This window comes from Saccopteryx leptura, chromosome 13, assembly GCF_036850995.1.
Source record: "Saccopteryx leptura isolate mSacLep1 chromosome 13, mSacLep1_pri_phased_curated, whole genome shotgun sequence".
Taxonomy (NCBI): Eukaryota; Metazoa; Chordata; class Mammalia; order Chiroptera; family Emballonuridae; genus Saccopteryx; species Saccopteryx leptura.
This window is the reverse complement of record NC_089515.1, coordinates 8,008,097-8,025,196: the sequence shown is the minus strand read 5'-3', so window position 1 is coordinate 8,025,196 and position 17,100 is coordinate 8,008,097. Positions and strand designations below refer to the sequence as shown.

General features: G+C 42.5%; 1 protein-coding gene and 1 long non-coding RNA gene across 5 annotated transcripts in view; both read right to left on the bottom strand.

Moving 5' to 3' along the window:
* Window positions 1–17,100, bottom strand: part of LOC136384968 (uncharacterized) — a 215,005-nt gene that overhangs the window by 10,847 nt on the left and 187,058 nt on the right. The window lies entirely within an intron of this gene.
* IKZF5 (IKAROS family zinc finger 5) lies at window positions 67–17,092 on the bottom strand. 4 transcript variants are annotated; one of them, XM_066355645.1, is made up of 5 exons: window positions 16,959–17,092; window positions 12,826–12,974; window positions 7,914–8,103; window positions 5,937–6,119; window positions 67–3,991 (listed from the first exon to the last, which is right to left on the bottom strand). In XM_066355645.1, exons 3-5 carry the CDS (start codon window positions 8,044–8,046, stop codon window positions 3,039–3,041), a joined length of 1,269 nt encoding a protein of 422 aa, XP_066211742.1. In that variant the 5' UTR covers window positions 8,047–8,103; window positions 12,826–12,974; window positions 16,959–17,092; the 3' UTR covers window positions 67–3,038. The 4 variants fall into 4 exon arrangements, with proteins under 4 accessions (XP_066211742.1, XP_066211741.1, XP_066211740.1 ...); XM_066355644.1 differs by having other exon boundaries at window positions 7,914–8,087; XM_066355643.1 differs by lacking the exon at window positions 12,826–12,974 and having other exon boundaries at window positions 16,959–17,080.

Below are 17,100 nucleotides of genomic sequence, written 5' to 3'. Positions count from 1 at the left end.
TGCTGGGAAATTACTAAAAAACGAATTGTATCCTAGTTCTTAAAAAAGAAAAATCGAAATCATTAGGAAGTGTTATTATTTTTATTCATATATTACAAAAGCAAAGCTTCTTTCACAATATGAACTACAGGCTAGGTGTGGTGACTTCGGCATCAAAGCTCTTCCTGGAATCCCTAAACAAGAGTTTTTGCAACCATACTTGTTTTGTTTTGCATACAAAATATGTTCTTTACATCAAAGTACACATTAACAAAAGCCAAGTTCTAGAAATCATATGGCCTATTATCCTTAGCAGGGAATTTCTTAAAAATAGTACCTCCATTTGATAAATATTTTTTAGAACTTAAAATGAGGTTTATTACTCAGAACATTTTCTTAGTAATAGTCCCTTTGTCAAACAGTTCTGCAGATGAATAGCAAACACTTATTTCTAAAATGAAATTGCACTGAAAAATAGCCAGTGGAATTTTTTCAAAGTAAAAGTCTAGCCTTTGAGTTTCAAGAAGTTGTAGCTATATACTACATTAGTAAAATCTGAGATAGTTATTCCCTATTACTTTTTTCACAGTTTCTTTAAAAAGTACTAGTGGAGATAAATTATCTACCAGCTTTAAAAATCTAAACTTATATGTTCACTGAACAAAAATAGTTTCATAACATTGCCTGTTAACAGCAAAGTACTATAAATATTGTATGTTAAACTTTTCCCAAGAACTCATTTCTATAAAATAGTTGATTAAAAATAAAATAGGATATATTCAATACTTAATGGAAAGTACATATTTAACTCACAGAAGATTTAAATAAAAGCCTAAATCTTTTTAAAAATACAATACTAAAGTTTTCTAAGGTAGATTTGCTTCAAAAACTTTAGTGCATTTAAAAGTAATCATAGCTTTCAGACATCAACACCTTTGGAATACCTACTGTGCTCTTTAAGTCAGGAAAATTAGAATTCTACATTCTCATCTGTAAGTATGAAAACAATTGTTTATGTTTAAATTAAAATGCACCTTCAAAACATCTTTAATTGTCAGAAAAAAAAGTATTTGTCACTATTTGGCCCAGACATAGTTAATAAAAGTTTTTCCTTTTGTTTAATGAACTTTAATTTTTTAGTTTGGGTATTGCTTTTATTTGAAGAATAAAAGTCAGAGGGGGGTAAATAAAAGCTTGCAAATGACAGCAACCTGTCTTTCTGGCAGTCAAGAAACACAGGGCCAAGGTAGCATCTGGAGGTGGCTGCCCCACAGAGGACCTGAGCAGTGAGCCAAGAGCAACAGGGCTCAGAATTTAGATGCAGGCCCTCAGTTTAACAGGAAGAGAGGTAGCCATTTGGAGAAACTCTTTGAGATGCTGCTGCTTTGAACTATGCAATTGAGATGAGTTTAGACTGGATGTTAAACCACAAAAACTCATCTTATGGCCTTGTAGCACCTGGGAGGGCAGAAGCTGCCTTACCTCGGCCCTTAGGGGCTTTTGTGGACTTCCACCATCAGTATTTCCAGCCTTTACTCTTAGTAGTCCTTTCTGGTTACTAATGCCCCTTAGGATATTCTCTTTACAAAGCCACTTAGTAACACTTTCAAGCTCTGAACCAATTTAAAAATAAAAATTTTGCAAAGTACACAGAAACCAACAGTTAGTAACAATATATTTTATTATTTGACCAAGCTCTCTTTAGATTAAGCTACGTATTACACAATATATAAAACAATAGCCTAATATTCAAAATTCCTCTAATTTAGTAAGTCTTATTTTAAATGCATTTTATATCTACTTTCACACTTTAAATCCTTCCCTACTAAGGTGACGGTTCAGCTTCCATATAGTCTTGTCCCCGCTCAGGAAAGACTGGTAAACGGCAGGTAAGCATTACAGCTCGAATTCACACAAAATCATTTTAAACAGCCAATTCCGAAGAGATCAGAATTCATTTTGGATATAGGTTCTCATTTTTAAAAATATTACCTCGTCATCACATTTTTCCCTGTGTTTTTATATCCATGTTTTTGAGAAAATTATAGACAACAAATGGATACAAGCAGGAAGAAGAACTTCAGAGATTTTTTCTTAAGTACTGCATTTGCTAGGAATCACATGGAGGACTCCACTGTCCCTCTTTGGTCATCAAAGAAACAGGAATAACAACAGATTTTTAGTATCTCTCTATCAACTTCACCTGATAGTAATACCATCAGAATGAAGGATTTAAATATAAGGTTGAAATGAAAAAAACAAAAAAGGCATCTTCATAGATAATCCTCTATCTTTCCAGAGTTCTCATGTATTTACCTGTGGTTTTTAAAATAAACTACAAATATCAAAAAAAAAAACAACCAATGGAAAATTGACATTTTTAAACTAGAAATTTTTAAATTAACACCATTTTCAATGTAAAGCCTTAAGCTTTGTTTCTTTTCAGAACTTTTGATAAGTTCGATTAAAAAGAATTAACTGTTTTACATTTCCCCTTATGGAAAAAAGAAAGGTTTACTATACACTGAAATAGCTTTATTTTTTAACAGTTGAAATGAAACTACTAATTCAACTTAAACTATGTGAACTAAGTAGTATTTCAACTAAGAGGAATTTTAAAGACAATTCCTCCACTAAACATTGTGAATTGTTAACACATTTTTTGAGAAAGGAAGTTATTCTACCATTTTGAAATACGGCAGAAATAAAACCTAGCTGCAAAAATGGAAACATCAAGAGAAGAGATGAGCTTTAAAGTTCACATGGGCCCCCAATGTGTAAGATCAAGATTGCACTTCCGTTCTCAAATGTCTGAATGAAAGGAAACAATAGACTCCAATATGTAATTGTTCTAATATATCAATGACCCTGACCAGACATATGAAAAAAGAAAACATTTTGTTTCCATTGCCAAATTTGTTTTCTATAAAGTATAAATTTTAAATTGGCATACACCTAATTAGGGATGGGTCCCCTTCCTCCAAAGAATATCAACGATAAACAAAACGACAAAATATAGAAAGGCAAAACCAAGTCGAGCATCCTGTGACTGCTCCCAATCAGTGGTGGCTATGTTGCCCTCTCGCAAAATGACAGGCAAAATCATACTTGTTTTTACATTTGCATCCACATATGTTACACTGAAAGGGATTTTCATACCCATGACAGCCCATGTGAATAGTGTAAAGGATGTTGTCAGCAAAGTACATGTCACAGTGCTGGCAGTGGTGCAACAGCTGTGGGTCCTGGACCGGCAGCGTCGGAGCGGGGGTGCTCGGCTGGCTGTTTCCTATGCTGGGGGTACTCGTGTGGGCACTGGGCTCGCTGCTGGGGCCTGCCACGGGGCTGTAGTTCCTCTGAGCATGTGCTGCCCGTGGCTCGGGGCTGGTGGGGGAGGAGCTCTGAGGGAGGCCCGCCGCCACGGCGGACACCACGGCCTGGGCAGTGGGCTGCTGCATCAGGAAAGGCTTCTCGTCCGGGCAGGGGTCTACATCGGGGGACGCGGGGTTTTGGTTTTCAGGTGGCAAACTGGACAACTGTCCTGCTAGAGTGGAGAGCTGATTTAAAGGGTTGTCAACCAGGAGTTCTTGGGGATCCCTTGGTAGGCCACCAGTTGCTGCAGTTTTCGCCATACTTTCGTAGGAGTCCGTCTGGATGTTGGGGATGTTGGGGATGTCGTGGGTAAAATCGTTAAGGTAATCTGGCTTCTGAACCACCATCGAAGGCGGACTGAGGTTGATCAGTGCTCTTCTGCTATAGCCCAGATTGCTTGTTTTCTTCTGTAAGACCCCCCACATCTTCTTGCTGCTCAAGGAAGACCTGGTACCTTTAATTGGTACCATTTTATGCTTGCGCCTGCGGTGATGGGACAGGTTGCTTCGGTCACTGCAGCGGAAGGAGCATAATTCACATTTGTATGGTTTCTCTCCTGTGTGGGAACGCATGTGGGCTTCCAGATGACGCTCATAAGCAGATGCAAATGGGCATAAGTGACATCTATGAGGTTTTTCACCTGTTTAAAAGAAAGTGGGGGAGAAACTGCAAGAGGAGCTCATTTATGGAATGTTTCATGTTTTGCCCAGTCATTACATTTGAAATGGATCAAAAATAAAATTTTAGGCCCTGGCCGGTTGGCTCAGCGGTGGAGCGTCGGCCTGGCGTGCAGGAGTCCCGGGTTCGATTCCTGGCCAGGGCACACAGGAGAAGCGCCCATCTGCTTCTCCACCCCTCCCCCTCTCCTTCCTCTCTGTCTCTCTCTTCCCCTCCCGCAGCCGAGGCTCCATTGGAGCAAAGATGGCCCGGGTGCTGGGGATGGCTCTGTGGCCTCTGCCTCAGGCACTAGAATGGCTCTGGATGCAACAGAGCGATGCCCCAGAGGGGGCAGAACATCGCCCCCTGGTGGGCATACCGGGTGGATCCCGGTAGGGCGCGTGCAGGAGTCTGTCTGACTGCCTCCCCGTTTCCAGCTTTGGAATAATGAAAAAAAAGTAAAAAATAAAATAAATAAATAAATAAATAAATAAATAAAATTTTAGGCCCTGGCCGGTTGGCTCAGTGGTAGAGCGTAGGCCTGGCGTGCGGGAGTCCTGGGTTCGATTCCCGGCCAGGGCACACAGGAGAAGAGCCCATCTGCTTCATCACCCCACCCCTTCTCCTTCCTTCTCTGTCTCTCTCTTCCCCTCCCGGAGCTGAGGCTCCATTGGAGCTAAGTTTGCCCTGGAGCTGAGGATGGCTCTGTGGTCTCTGCCTCAGGCGCTAGAATGGCTCTGATTGCGGCAGAGCAACGCCCAGATGGGCAGAGCATCGCCCCTGGTGGGCATGCCGGGTGGATCCCGGTTGGGCACATGCGGGAGGCTGTCTGATTGCCTCCCCATTTCCAACCTCAGAAAAATTTTTAAAAAGTAAATAAATAAAATAAATAAATAAACAAAATTTTAGAAATTCACATTTACACAAAAGATTACTAAAATTTGTAAAGAAACCTGCAAACAACTCTTCAAGACTCATTAGCAACAATTACAGATATATTCTGTTAGTCAACATAAGGTAAACATTCTCATGGCTTCAACTGGCATTTGAGAAAAGAAGAAATAGTACAGCTGACAACATTATTGCCTATATAATAAGGGTTTTACCAAAGTGTGCCCTGGAGTTACATGTTCATGTCTAGCTCTATATACACGACCCTTATCAATATTCCTTGCTCAGGAAGAAAATATAAAAACCTTTTTAAAGAAGTCCCTACATCCAGTGAAATTTCTAGGCTGAAATGGGCTTACTAGTCCAGTATGAAATAGGCAGTGTCCCTTCCGAATTGCCAGCCTCACCTCTACCTTTCTCCTCCTCTTCAGCGGCATGAAGAGACAATTTTGTTAGTGCTGTTAGTTGAAGATGGTCAAATATAGAAAATAAGTATCTGAAATATGAGATTTGGGGCTATTCATTTAACAATTAAGCACTGAGGATCTACTAGCTGTCAGATACTCTGGTGGGCCCTGGGCTCAGACGGCACCAACACAGTTCCTGCCCTCGAGAGGTCTGCAGGCCACCACAATGCAGCACGGGAGGCCACTGGGCACACAAAAGGGACACCTGACCCTGGGCCAGGCCAAGGTGTAGTTAGGGTTTCACAGCAGAAGGGATAGCTAAGGTGAGCGCGAGGGTCTGCACTGACATGTCCTCAGGAAGGGTCAAGACAAACACCCTGTCAGTTCGCACGGCCTTCAGCATGAACTGCCCAGCCTGAGCAGCAGACGGATGGGCAAGGGGAAAGAGGACTAAGGGGAAGCTCTCCAAGGGGCCTCCCTTCCTGTTTGCACCTTGTCATGCTACTGCTTTGTAAAAGTGGAGTAACTTCCCCATTTATTCAAACCTTCTTCTATCAGCCTTGGTTTCCATCAGAACCCCTCACATGACAGACACGCTGCCCCCCGTACCCCTGCTGGCCCGCCTGTTACCCGTGTGGATCCTGATGTGTTCAATAAGCCGGGCCGTCCCTTTGCTGGCGTAGCTGCAGTACCGACACTTGAGCTTCCCGTCGAAGGTCCTTTCGAACCCGTCCACTAACATTCCTGAGTTTTCATCCAGGGAAACTTCAACAGACGGCTGATCCAGTCCATTCTGATCACCATCCACTCCAGCTATAAACAAAGTATAGCAGAAGAAATTGTGCATCTCAGAATCAATATCATATTTTAGTCTTGACTAGTAAAAAATCTTTCACAAAATGAGTTTACTTAGCTTACTTACAAGTTTTATCAGTCCTCAACATGCTTTTGTAGAAGAGAACAGGGGACTAGCCTGCTCTGACAGGTGAGGAGACAGAGGGGAGTGAACAGTGATGGCAGTTACACACATGTGTTTAAGACTAGCCCCTCCTACAAATATAACTGGAAGTCATGAAAATCTCCCAAAACCCTAACTCGACTCACTGTAGCCTAGACCAGCTAATGTTGACTTTTGCACTGTTCCACTCAGTGTGTACATATATCCTATATTCTGGGTTGGTTTAGGATCCTAGAATTCTAATAAAGCACACAAAGGGAAGCAGTGTATTTGATTCCTCTGAATGTTAGACCTGTAAGAATTTGAGAGCTGAAAGATTCGGTTTGGCTCTTTGCCTTTACCCTAATTCTGACTACTACTCTGCACAAAGAAACAAAGGGATGAGTGCTCACAATCAGAAAACCAGCAAATGGTGGGGACCACAATCCCGCTCTCCTGAACCCAGTGCAGGAATCTACATGATTGTGTCTGGAGGGATATTTTTATTCCTACAGCTTCAAGGCAAAAGCACTTCTATCCCCAGCAGGTAGCAGTGTTGCTGTGAAGAGTTCCCGCGACACACCCACGCAGAAGTGCTGTGCTGCCGGTGCAAGTCCGGCACCAGCAGTGCCACTGCCCTGGGGGCCCAGGGCCCAGTGTCCCCCTCCTCCCAGTGCCTTCCCGAGCCACACTCAAAATTGAATGTGTGTATTAATCACTGGGGAGCTTACTAAAATACAGTAGTTCTGAGGAGACCTGACGTTTTGCACGCTGACAAGCTCCCAGGTCTCTGCTGCTTGTCCCTCGAATGCAAGGCCATAGACCATCTAGGTCAGGGGCCAGGCAACATTTCCTACAAGGGCCAGACAGTAAATACTTTAGACTTTAGGGTCCATATGGTCCCTCAAAACTACTCAACTCTGCAGTGATAGCACAAAACAGCTATAGAAAACATGTAAACAAGCAAGTGTGGCTGTACACTTCAATAAAGCTTTATTTATGCATGCTGAAGTTGAATTGCATATCACTTGCACATGTTACATTATTCTGGATTACTTTTCCAACCATTTTTAGGTGGAGAAACCACTTTTAGCTTGCAGGCCCTTCAGAAGGGTCAGCAGTCCAGATGGTGCTGACCACTGAGTCAGGATCCGAGTCCGATTCCTGCCTGTGGTGCGCAGACTCGACACAGACCGGCCTGCCTGCAGTGGGACGCTGCTTTCTCTAGTCTGGTCTCTCCTGCATGGGCAAACATGGTCAGCCCTTTCTTTATTTTCAGATAGAAGAAAGAGAAATCCCCATCTCGTCTCAGGCCCAAGCCAGATGTCCTAACATCTGAGTGCTCTGTGTACTGAAGCTGGTCTGGACCCCTTTGGGTTCGGAGTCTACTGTTAGTTCCCAGACCTGGAGCACAGGAATGGTATTTAGAACCCCTAGATCTTCCTACGAAACCATAAAGCATCCAAGACCATGTAAGCCCTTGGGGAGTTTCACTCTCCCTCAGCAAAAATCAGACATGTTTAAAGAAAGAAAAAAACTGTGCTATCTTTTTAGGAAAAAAACAGAGTAATTCACATTAGTGAAGGATGATCTTCACAGCACAGGTAACCACACACAAACATGAATATGTTTATATGGATGAACGAGTACTAGTATTAAGATAAGTCTACCTCCCGGAAGAGTCTCGGCCTCTTTCTCCCCACTGACCGACCCGGAAATCATGTTGACGTGGTGCGTCTGCTGTGTCAGGTACTCCTGGAAGTCCTTCACGAAGTCCAAAGGCTCTGGCTTCTTTTCACCCATCTTGGCCTCTTTCTTTTTTTTAAGTTTACAGTTTGTTATACCTAGAGGGGGGCAAAGCTGAAATAATTTTACACTATTTAGGCAGACGCAGTACATGTTAACACAACAATGGTGCCACAGATTATTCTGGGCAGAGCACTACACAAAGCAACAGAGAGCACAGTCCCTGTCTGCAGATACCATGTAATCTTCCTGGGGAACTAGAGAAGACATACACAAATGGTGAAAATTTCATCTATTTGACATTTAAATAAACTGGAACTCGAACTTAAGTCTTAGAGGATGGAAAGAAATTAATTACAAAGACCAAAAAAAAGAGAGAGAGAATGTAAGTCCAGATGGAAGAAACCAAGTGGTTCAATGGAACCAACAGTCAGAATTTCTGGGTGGACATGTTCTCCAATATAGTTGCTACCAGCTAGCCACGTGGAAACACTGAGCACTTAAAATGTGGCTACTACAAATGACCGCAGTTTTACATTTTAATTAATTTAGTTAGAAATAGCTACATATGGCTAGGGACTACTTTTATGAACAGAAAAGGCTCTTAAATCACAGGCTTCACAGGAATGAGTGCTTTAAAAATAGGTGATCTAGACCAGGGGGCTACAAACCTTTCAGGAAAAGGCCAAATAGTAAATATTTTAGGCTCTGCAGGTGACACAGTCACCTCTGTGAGGACTACTCAACTGTGTCTCTGTCACTGAAAGCAGCCATACACTCACCAAAAAGTTTCTAGGAAGAACAAAATTAGGAAATGTAGCACCTAGAAGGCAAAGTCTTTTCTTACAGTAAAATTATTTTTATGTAAAGGCAAAAGGTTGTGAAATGAGAGGGTTCCCATGAAAGTATTTTCCAATTAACAAAAGCTTGACCAAAGTTTTAAGAACCAAAGCCTCTATTTTAATTAACTAGAAACCCATTGGAAGTTACTACAATAGATGATCATAGACGGCTGGACTATACAACAGTGCAGTCATACAGCCTTAGGAGCTAAAAAACACAAGTTTGTTTCAGTCGCTTTTTCCCCTCTTCCCATGTCTCCTTGAACTAGTCCTTTATTTCCTAATCATTGTATTGTTGTATTACTATTTGTTTTGTGACTATAGTTGATTCTACTGATTATATATGTCCTTTAATATTTGCTTGTTGGTAAAGGGGAAAAAAAAAAACCAGTGCCAGCCAGCTCAATGAGAAAGATGATTAAGAATAAGGTCGTATCTCAATAAAACTGAAAGGGGGAAAAGGACAACTCCAAACACAGAGGGGTGGAGAAAACTGTAAAACTATACATAAAAAGGAGGGAAATCCAGCAGTCCCAGAAAAAGAAATATAAATGTTTTAAAAAAAATAATGATCAAGCCTGACCAGGCAGTGGCGCAGTGGATAGAGCGTCGGACTGGGACGCAGAGGACCCAGGTTCGAGACCCTGAGGTCGCCGGCTTGAGCCCAAGGTCACTGGCTTGAGCAAGGGGTCACTTGGTCTGCTGTAGCCCCCGAGTCAAGACACATAGGAGAAATAGTCAATGAATAACTAAGTTATTGCAATAAAGAATTGATGCTTCTCATCTCCCTCCCTTCCTGTCTCTTTATCACAAATAAAAAATTAAAAAATAAAAAATCAAGAAATTTCCAGAAGTAGAGATCTCTTTCAGATCGAATAGGATCAGAGTAAAATAAAATATATGATAACTTAAGACATATGAAATTCAAAAACCTCAATGTCAAAGAAAATTACACAACACTGTCTACATTCTAGACCCGAGAGAAAGGCAGCCCACCCACATAAGAAAACCAATCGGACTGGGAGAGGTAGCAAGGGCAAACATAGGTGCAAGAAAACAGCAGACTCCTTTATTCAGATTCACAGTATTTTAATTTCAAGTTGATAAAATGATAGCTTCTAAAATTCTACATCACAATTAATGGACCAAATTTAGATGCACTGTCTTTAGTATCAAGAACAAAACAAGAAGTCTTGCTATTGCTACTGCTATTTTTTTTTGTTTTGTTTTTTTTTGTTTGTTTTTTACAGGGACAGAGAGAGAGTCAGAGAGAGGGATAGATAGGGACAGAAAGACAGGAACGGAGAGAGATGAGAAGCATCAATCATCGGTTTTTCACTGCAACACCCCAGCCGTCCGTCCATTGACTGTTTTTCCACATGTGCCCCAACCGCGGACCCTCAACAGACCGAGCAACCCCTTGCTCAAGCCAGCGACCCTGGGTCCAAGCTGGTGAGCTTTTTGCTCAAGCCAGATGAGCCTGCGCTCAAGCCGGCTGCCTCGGGGTCTCGAACCTGGGTCCTCTGCATCCCAGTCCGACGCTCCATCCACTGTGCCACCACCTGGTCAGGCACTACTGCTATTTTTTAATTGAATATATTGGGGTGACATTGGTTAATAAAATTCTATAGGTCTCAGGGATACACTTCTATAATATATCATCTGTATACTGTATTGTGCTACTGCAACTCAACATAGTAGTAGTGTAGGTAGAGGCCCCCAAAGAAAGAAAGAAAAGGTATGAGGATTGGGAGATAAAATATTTTTAAAAAAGGTAACGATGATAATGATGATATTGATCTGAGAAATTGTTTTATAAAGTGCAAGGCCCTATAGTTTGTCTGTGTTCTAATCATAAAAGTTACAATTAAGATAAAAATCCTGATAATTACCTTGCAACTTAGCATCATTTCTAGCCAACTAGTTCATATGAAAACTGATATGTTTCCACTGGAAAATATCTGAATGTACTTTGATAGGCTTCAATAAGCAAGATAAACCTTACAGAAAGCATAACACTGCCAGGGTACAACACGCGACAATGCAGGAAACACACAGGAGACTGCCAGTGTGCAACATAAAAAACAATCCTTTTATACGGGCATCTCAAGTTTGAAGAACACAAATGAGCCTAATTACGAAGGGTGGTTGGCATATTTTGACAGTCTTTGCTGTTCTTACAATGTCACATTATAAATTTCACTGTGTTCCTTGCCATAAATTGTGTGATTTTTTATCACAGTGCATGATGAGCTTAAAAAAAAAAAATCCAAAAACTAGGGATGCCAGGGGAAAAAAGGAAAATAATATTGTAAGCATGAAAGAAAACAATTTTTAAATTAGAACTTTAAACATATCGATAAGGTTTGTAACCTTAGACCTATATCACACCTCTCTCTCTGCAACACACACACAGGCACAGACATGCGCACACACGTATGCACAGCACCGGGCCTTGCACAGCCCTAGGCCCTGGAAGTCAGTTAGGAATGAAAGACACCTAAATCCAAATAGACTGCTTGGTTCAAGACTCAGGTTTCTCCGGCTTAGGTCTGTGTATCTATGCACAATACATAGAAAATGAACAAGCATTTGGAAACAACTGAAAGCTTCCTGACATTGAACAAAAATAGGTTTTATATCCAAACCATCTTTCTGTCTTTAACAAAATAATCAAAAGTCTCAGGACTGAAAGGTTAATCCCAGAACTCCACAAATTAACCACACCTGGGAATGTTTCTAAGACACTGATACATTTTAAAACCTTCGCAAATAACACAAAAATCTACTTTGGAAATCATTAAATGATGTTTTTATTGAAGGTATCTTTCCTACTAGCCATGAATTCAACAGCTTGGAGTTTGTTAGCTAAATATGACACAAAAGGATGCATTTAAGAGCTCTCCATTTTTACTATAGATTTGGTGGTGTATTCCAAGCCTGATGTACTCTTTCTTTAACTGATACCTAATTACATCAACCAAAGAGAAGACTTTTTCTCGTACTTTATAATTATCACTACTCATGACAGCAAATTTCTGAGTTCTCCTTGTGATTACTCTGATTCAAGTTAAACTGGGTATTTGATGGCATATAGGTCCACATCCAAACAGACTAAAATGTACCTCAATTATTTTTACATCTATAGCTTCTCCTAAACAAACTATCCATTCAAGGCTCAAAATAAGGTTCTTAACAAAACAATCAGAGATTACTCAAGCTAGTGAAGGAGAGACGTATTTGAGAAGTTAGCTTTGATATTCCCAAAAGAATACAAAGACCTCTTTACCTTTCAGCAGGTAACTGGAACTATTCTCTGATCTTTCTTGGTTTCTGAAAGAGGATTTATTTGTATGATGTCCTCTGATCTTTCCTCAGTCTCATAAATGGGAAGTTTTTGATCAATACACACACATACCTCTTAACCAGTAGCTAACAAGGCAGAGGCATCTTGATACACATTAGAAGACAAAAACAGCCATGAAATAGAGGGACTATAAGAACCCAAAGAGGCTCTTTAACCAACCTTCCTTGCAAAGTCTATCTTTTTTCTAAGCTATAGAACTTTGAGAAAACATGATTAGGGAACAGTAGCAACTATTTTATTTGCCCAACATTTTTGAGAAGGGTTACTAATCATAAAGCAGAATACGTAGCCGCTAACTTATACAGTAACTTAACCTGGGGGATAGGTAGGCCCATACACATAAAGTTCAGTAGCTATGTTTACTCTCACAGACAAATAATACGGTCACTGAAAGATTTCATCTGCCTTAGAACATAGATCAATGGAGAAGTCTGATGGATTAGGTTCGGTTTGCGTGAAGAATAACATGGACCTTCAAAAAGAATGAGACTGCATTTCCTCTGATTACAGAGCTGTTAAAAAATAAATTCTTGAAGGCAAAAGGGTCATTATGAGGCTTTGGGAAATCATAAAACATAAATAAATACAAGTTAGAAGAAATCCAAAAGCAGAGTTATACAATCTAACCTTTTCACCCCAAATCAGTTCCTCCTTTTTCTTGCCACTCCAACATTGATGAAATGTAGAGTAGCTGAAATTTAGTCTGGAGACACACCAAAGGACTCCAAAAGGCCATGGAGGGAATTTCAACTAAAATTGAAAAGCCACCCAGAGGTCTGCAAAGAAAAACACATCACAGATCAAAACCTTTATGATAAAATTTTAATTAGCATCTACAGGTTTAATAAGCTCATAAAAGAATTTGTGCCAATTTTACCATTACCAGAAAGAAACTAACAGATAATCAAAGAACAAAGCAACAGATTCACTTCAACAAAAGCTTCAAAGAATCACCAAAGAGTAACATGCACTAGCATGCCTATTGCTTTTTTCAGCTGGTAGATTTCCTAAGATTTCATTTTTTGGCAAAATGTTTAATATCTCTTTAAATTCATCATTAATTTTATTTGTTCATAGTACAGTTCTAAAAGAGTCAGGCTTTGTACTACTAGTTGGAACACCTACAGTGGCATAAAAACAATGCACCAGGGGAAACATTTGTGGAAATGGGTTAAAAAAAACACCACCAGGCACACCGAATAAGGGCACATCTGGATTTCCACCTTTATAATTTTCTTTATGGCAACCAAAATACTTAGGGTTATCTGGAAAACACTCTGGACCCCCTGGGGCAAAAACACAAAAACAAAAAAACACCACCCTAGTATCTCAATTCGCTGTAAGGAATTCCCAAGACTATATTCATCACATGTCAACGTAAAACAACTTCCAAACTTTTTTGTCTTTATTTTTTTCTATTTTTTTAATTTTTTATTTTTATTGAATCCAGAGAGGAAAGGGGGTAAGGGGGAGACAGAAGCATCGATCTGTTTCTGTATGTGCCCCAGCCAAGGGCTGAACCAGCCACCTCTGCATTGCAAGACAATGCTCCAGCCAAGCGAGCCATCCAGCCAGGACAACTTCCAAACCTTTTAAAAATTTTTTATGAGTTTATTTGATTCAAACCATCAACAACTGCCAAAAAGCAAATCTACTCTAAACAAATTGAGAAAGTGCTCCGGAAAATGGCAGTTTCACCACTTATTTTATACAGCACGGTCAAAGGGAAAGACCTGAAGGGGGTTAGCTGAAATTGGTGACAGATTAGGGAGGCGGGAGAAGGCCACGTAGGGGCAATCTCTGGGATTGGGTAAAAAGTAGAGTGTATATGCTGAAACTCATTTTACATACGCAGGTACAAGACAACAGTTTATGGTTGTCCCAGTAGAGCCTGAGCTCTACTTCGCTCAGGGGTCCCCAAATCGACTTCCCTGCACAGTGGGACACTCCTGCTTATCAGCAGGCTGGCAGCCACTTCGAGACTACTCTTGAGACCAAATGCCACTGGAAGAAAGACACAACCGACACACAAGTTAGTTGCAAGAATCACACAGGCAGTTTATTATTCACAAATCCTTTTGGCGTGCCTGGGTGTAGCTTAAGGGGGCACCGTCGACGTGCTCCTTTCTGCTGTCTTTGTTCAGATCTGCGTCTCCACGTTCACACTGGTGTCTGGGCAACTACCGCAGCAGGGGGGCCCCTTAGCTTTAGTACCTTTTCTGGCCCACGCCTTCTAACAGGTGTCACTCTACAGGACTATCACCTCAAACCACCTTTTTGGGAGTTCCTCACAGGGAGCCCTTTTTATGTTAATCTACTGAAATGTTACATAAAGCCACTTTTAAGGTGTTCCTAGGGAAGCTTCTTGTTTATGTTAACCTACAGTTATGACATCAAGCCACTTCTTATCTATATATAACTTCACATACACATTGAGCACTATGTGAAAGGCAGAGTCTGTTTATCATATCTGTATACTCTATATTAATTCCTATCCAGACAGTATAGCTTTAATGTCCTTAATAGCTTTTAATATTACATCTTAATTATTTTTATTTATTTATTTTTTATTTTTTACAGAGACAGAGTCAGGGAGAGGGATATACAAGGACAGAGAGACAGGAACGGAGAGATGAGAAGCATCAATCATTAGTTTTTTTGTTTTGTTTTGTTTTGTTTTAAGAGACAGAGAGAGTCAAAGAGAGAGATAGACAGGGACAGACAGACAGGAACGGAGAGATGAGAAGCATCAATCATTAGTTTTTCGTTGCACATTGCGACACCTTAGTTGTTCATTGATTGCTTTCTCATATGTGCCTTGACCGTGGGCCTTCAGCAGACCGAGTAACCCCTTGCTCAAGCCAGTGACCTTGGGTCCAAGTTGGTGAGCTTTTGCTCAAACCAGATGAGCCCATGTTCAAGCTGGTGACCTCGGGGTCTCGAACCTGGGCCCTCGGCATCCCAGTCTGACGCTCTATTCACTGCGCCACCGCCTGGTCAGGCGCAATCATTAGTTTTTTGTTGCACACTGCGACACCTTAGTTGTTCATTGATCGCCCTCTCATATGTGCCTTGACCGTGGGCCTTCAGCAGACCAAGTAACCCCTTGCTCGAGCCAGCGACCTTGGGTCCAAGCTGGTGAGCTTTTGCTCGAACCACATGAGCCCGTGCTCAAGCTGGTGACCTCGGGGACTCGAACCTGGGTCCTCGGCATCCCAGTCCTACGCTCTATCCACTGCGCCACTGCCTGGTCAGGCTCTTAATTATTTTTATATATCGTTATATTTCTATATATTTAATTACTATAACCTTATATTACTGTAACATTGGTTCACATAACAGTAACAATGAGGGGTCTTACTGGCTTCTGCTCTGGTGGGATGTCTGGCCTGAAGGAAAAAGGAAGAGGACCCTTACATTCCAAAGGCAGTTATCAGGTGCATTATCATAAGATGCAAAAGATAGCAGATGGGTGTGACCTTTGTTTAGAGCAGGGGTCTCCAAACTACGCCCCCGTGGGCCACATGTGGCTCCCTGAGGCCATTTATCCGGCCCCCACCGCACTTCTGGAAGGGGCACCTGTTTCATTGGTGGTCAGTGAGAGGAGCATAGTTCCCATTGAAATATTGGTCAGTTTGTTGATTTAAATTTACTTTTCTTTATTGTAAATATTGTATTTGTTCCCGTTTTGTTTTTTTACTTTATAAAATAAGATATGTGCAGTGTGCATAGGGATTTGTTCAGAGTTTTTTTTTATAGTCCGGCCCTCCAACGGTCTGAGGGACAGTGAACTGGCCCCCTGTGTAAAAAGTTTGGGGACCCCTGCTCTAGACCATCCTGTGTTTTCCTTAGTTCCCGGAGTTCTCAAGGCCGTTGTGTACGCAGGCTTTTCCTGAGCTTCTCGGGTTAAGTTCATGGCCACATCGAGATTTATTAAGAAAATGTTTTCTGTCCACACATGATATAAACAAAACTAAATGGACTTTAAAAAAAAAATCGTTAGTCCAGGCTTCTTTTTTAAAGTTGGCTTGAAGTTTAGTTTCTTCTAAACTGAACTATTCCTTAGATCGCAACAATTTAAAGCGCCTTTATTTCACCTCCCGCTTTCACTCCTCTCTTGGGTTCTGAACAGCAAACTAAGGGGACACTAAAGGGGCCCTGTCCCCGAGCACTTATTGAGGTGCACGATTTGGCTAGTCGCACTCGGGGTGATTAAGAGGCTGCAGCCCCGCGTGAACCTGAATAGTTCTGTGCTGCGAAGTCCTCCCGGACCTCACGTCTCCCCAGAATGAGAGCGCCCGGGCAGGAGCCCGGAGCGAAGACGGAGGTCCGAGTCCTCCTCCCAGCAGGTCGCCCGGGACTGGCGCTGGGGCGGCGTCCTCGGCGGGATTCCGGGCCCCTCGGAGACCCGCGCGCCGCTGGCCCCGGGCCCCGCGAAGCCGCCGACGTCAGCTCGCCGCCGGCACGACCACCTGTCAGAGCCGAGGCAGCCCCCCGCCCTGGAGCCCCGAGCCCCTGCCCGACGACGGCGGCGCCCTCCCCCGGGACTTCCGAGGCCGCAGGCACCGCACCCTCCGCCCCGGGGGCTAGAAGGTCCCAGGTCGTGACCCCACGGGACGATCGGCCAAGCCCGGCCGTCGCTGGGGCAGAGTCCTGGGCGCGGTCAGCCGGTCCACGCCAGCCCGGCTCTCCCGTCCGCAGCCCCTTCTTAACCTGCTCAGCCGGGTGGCTGCCGGCTCGGGCGGCAGCCCGCTACTTACCACCTGACAACCGCACCGAGTCCCGCCCACCGCCTGGTACAACGCCGCTCCCGCTGCCGTCGCCGTCCCTCCCGCCGCTGTATTCGTCACCGTCGCCGCTACCGCCGCCGCCATGTTTAGTACGTCTCGGGCTCCCTTCCCG

Excerpts from the sequence above, each read along its gene's own strand:
- IKZF5 (XM_066355643.1), bottom strand. The coding sequence starts at position 17,072 with ATGGCGGCGGCGGTAGCGGCGACGGTGACGAATACAGCGGCGGGAGGG. Across the intron at positions 6,120-7,913 it reads GGCCGAGACTCTTCCGGGAG|CTGGAGTGGATGGTGATCAG; the intron begins GTAGACTTATCT and ends CTTTGTTTATAG. Across the intron at positions 3,992-5,936 it reads ACACATCAGGATCCACACGG|GTGAAAAACCTCATAGATGT; the intron begins GTAACAGGCGGG and ends TCTTTTAAACAG.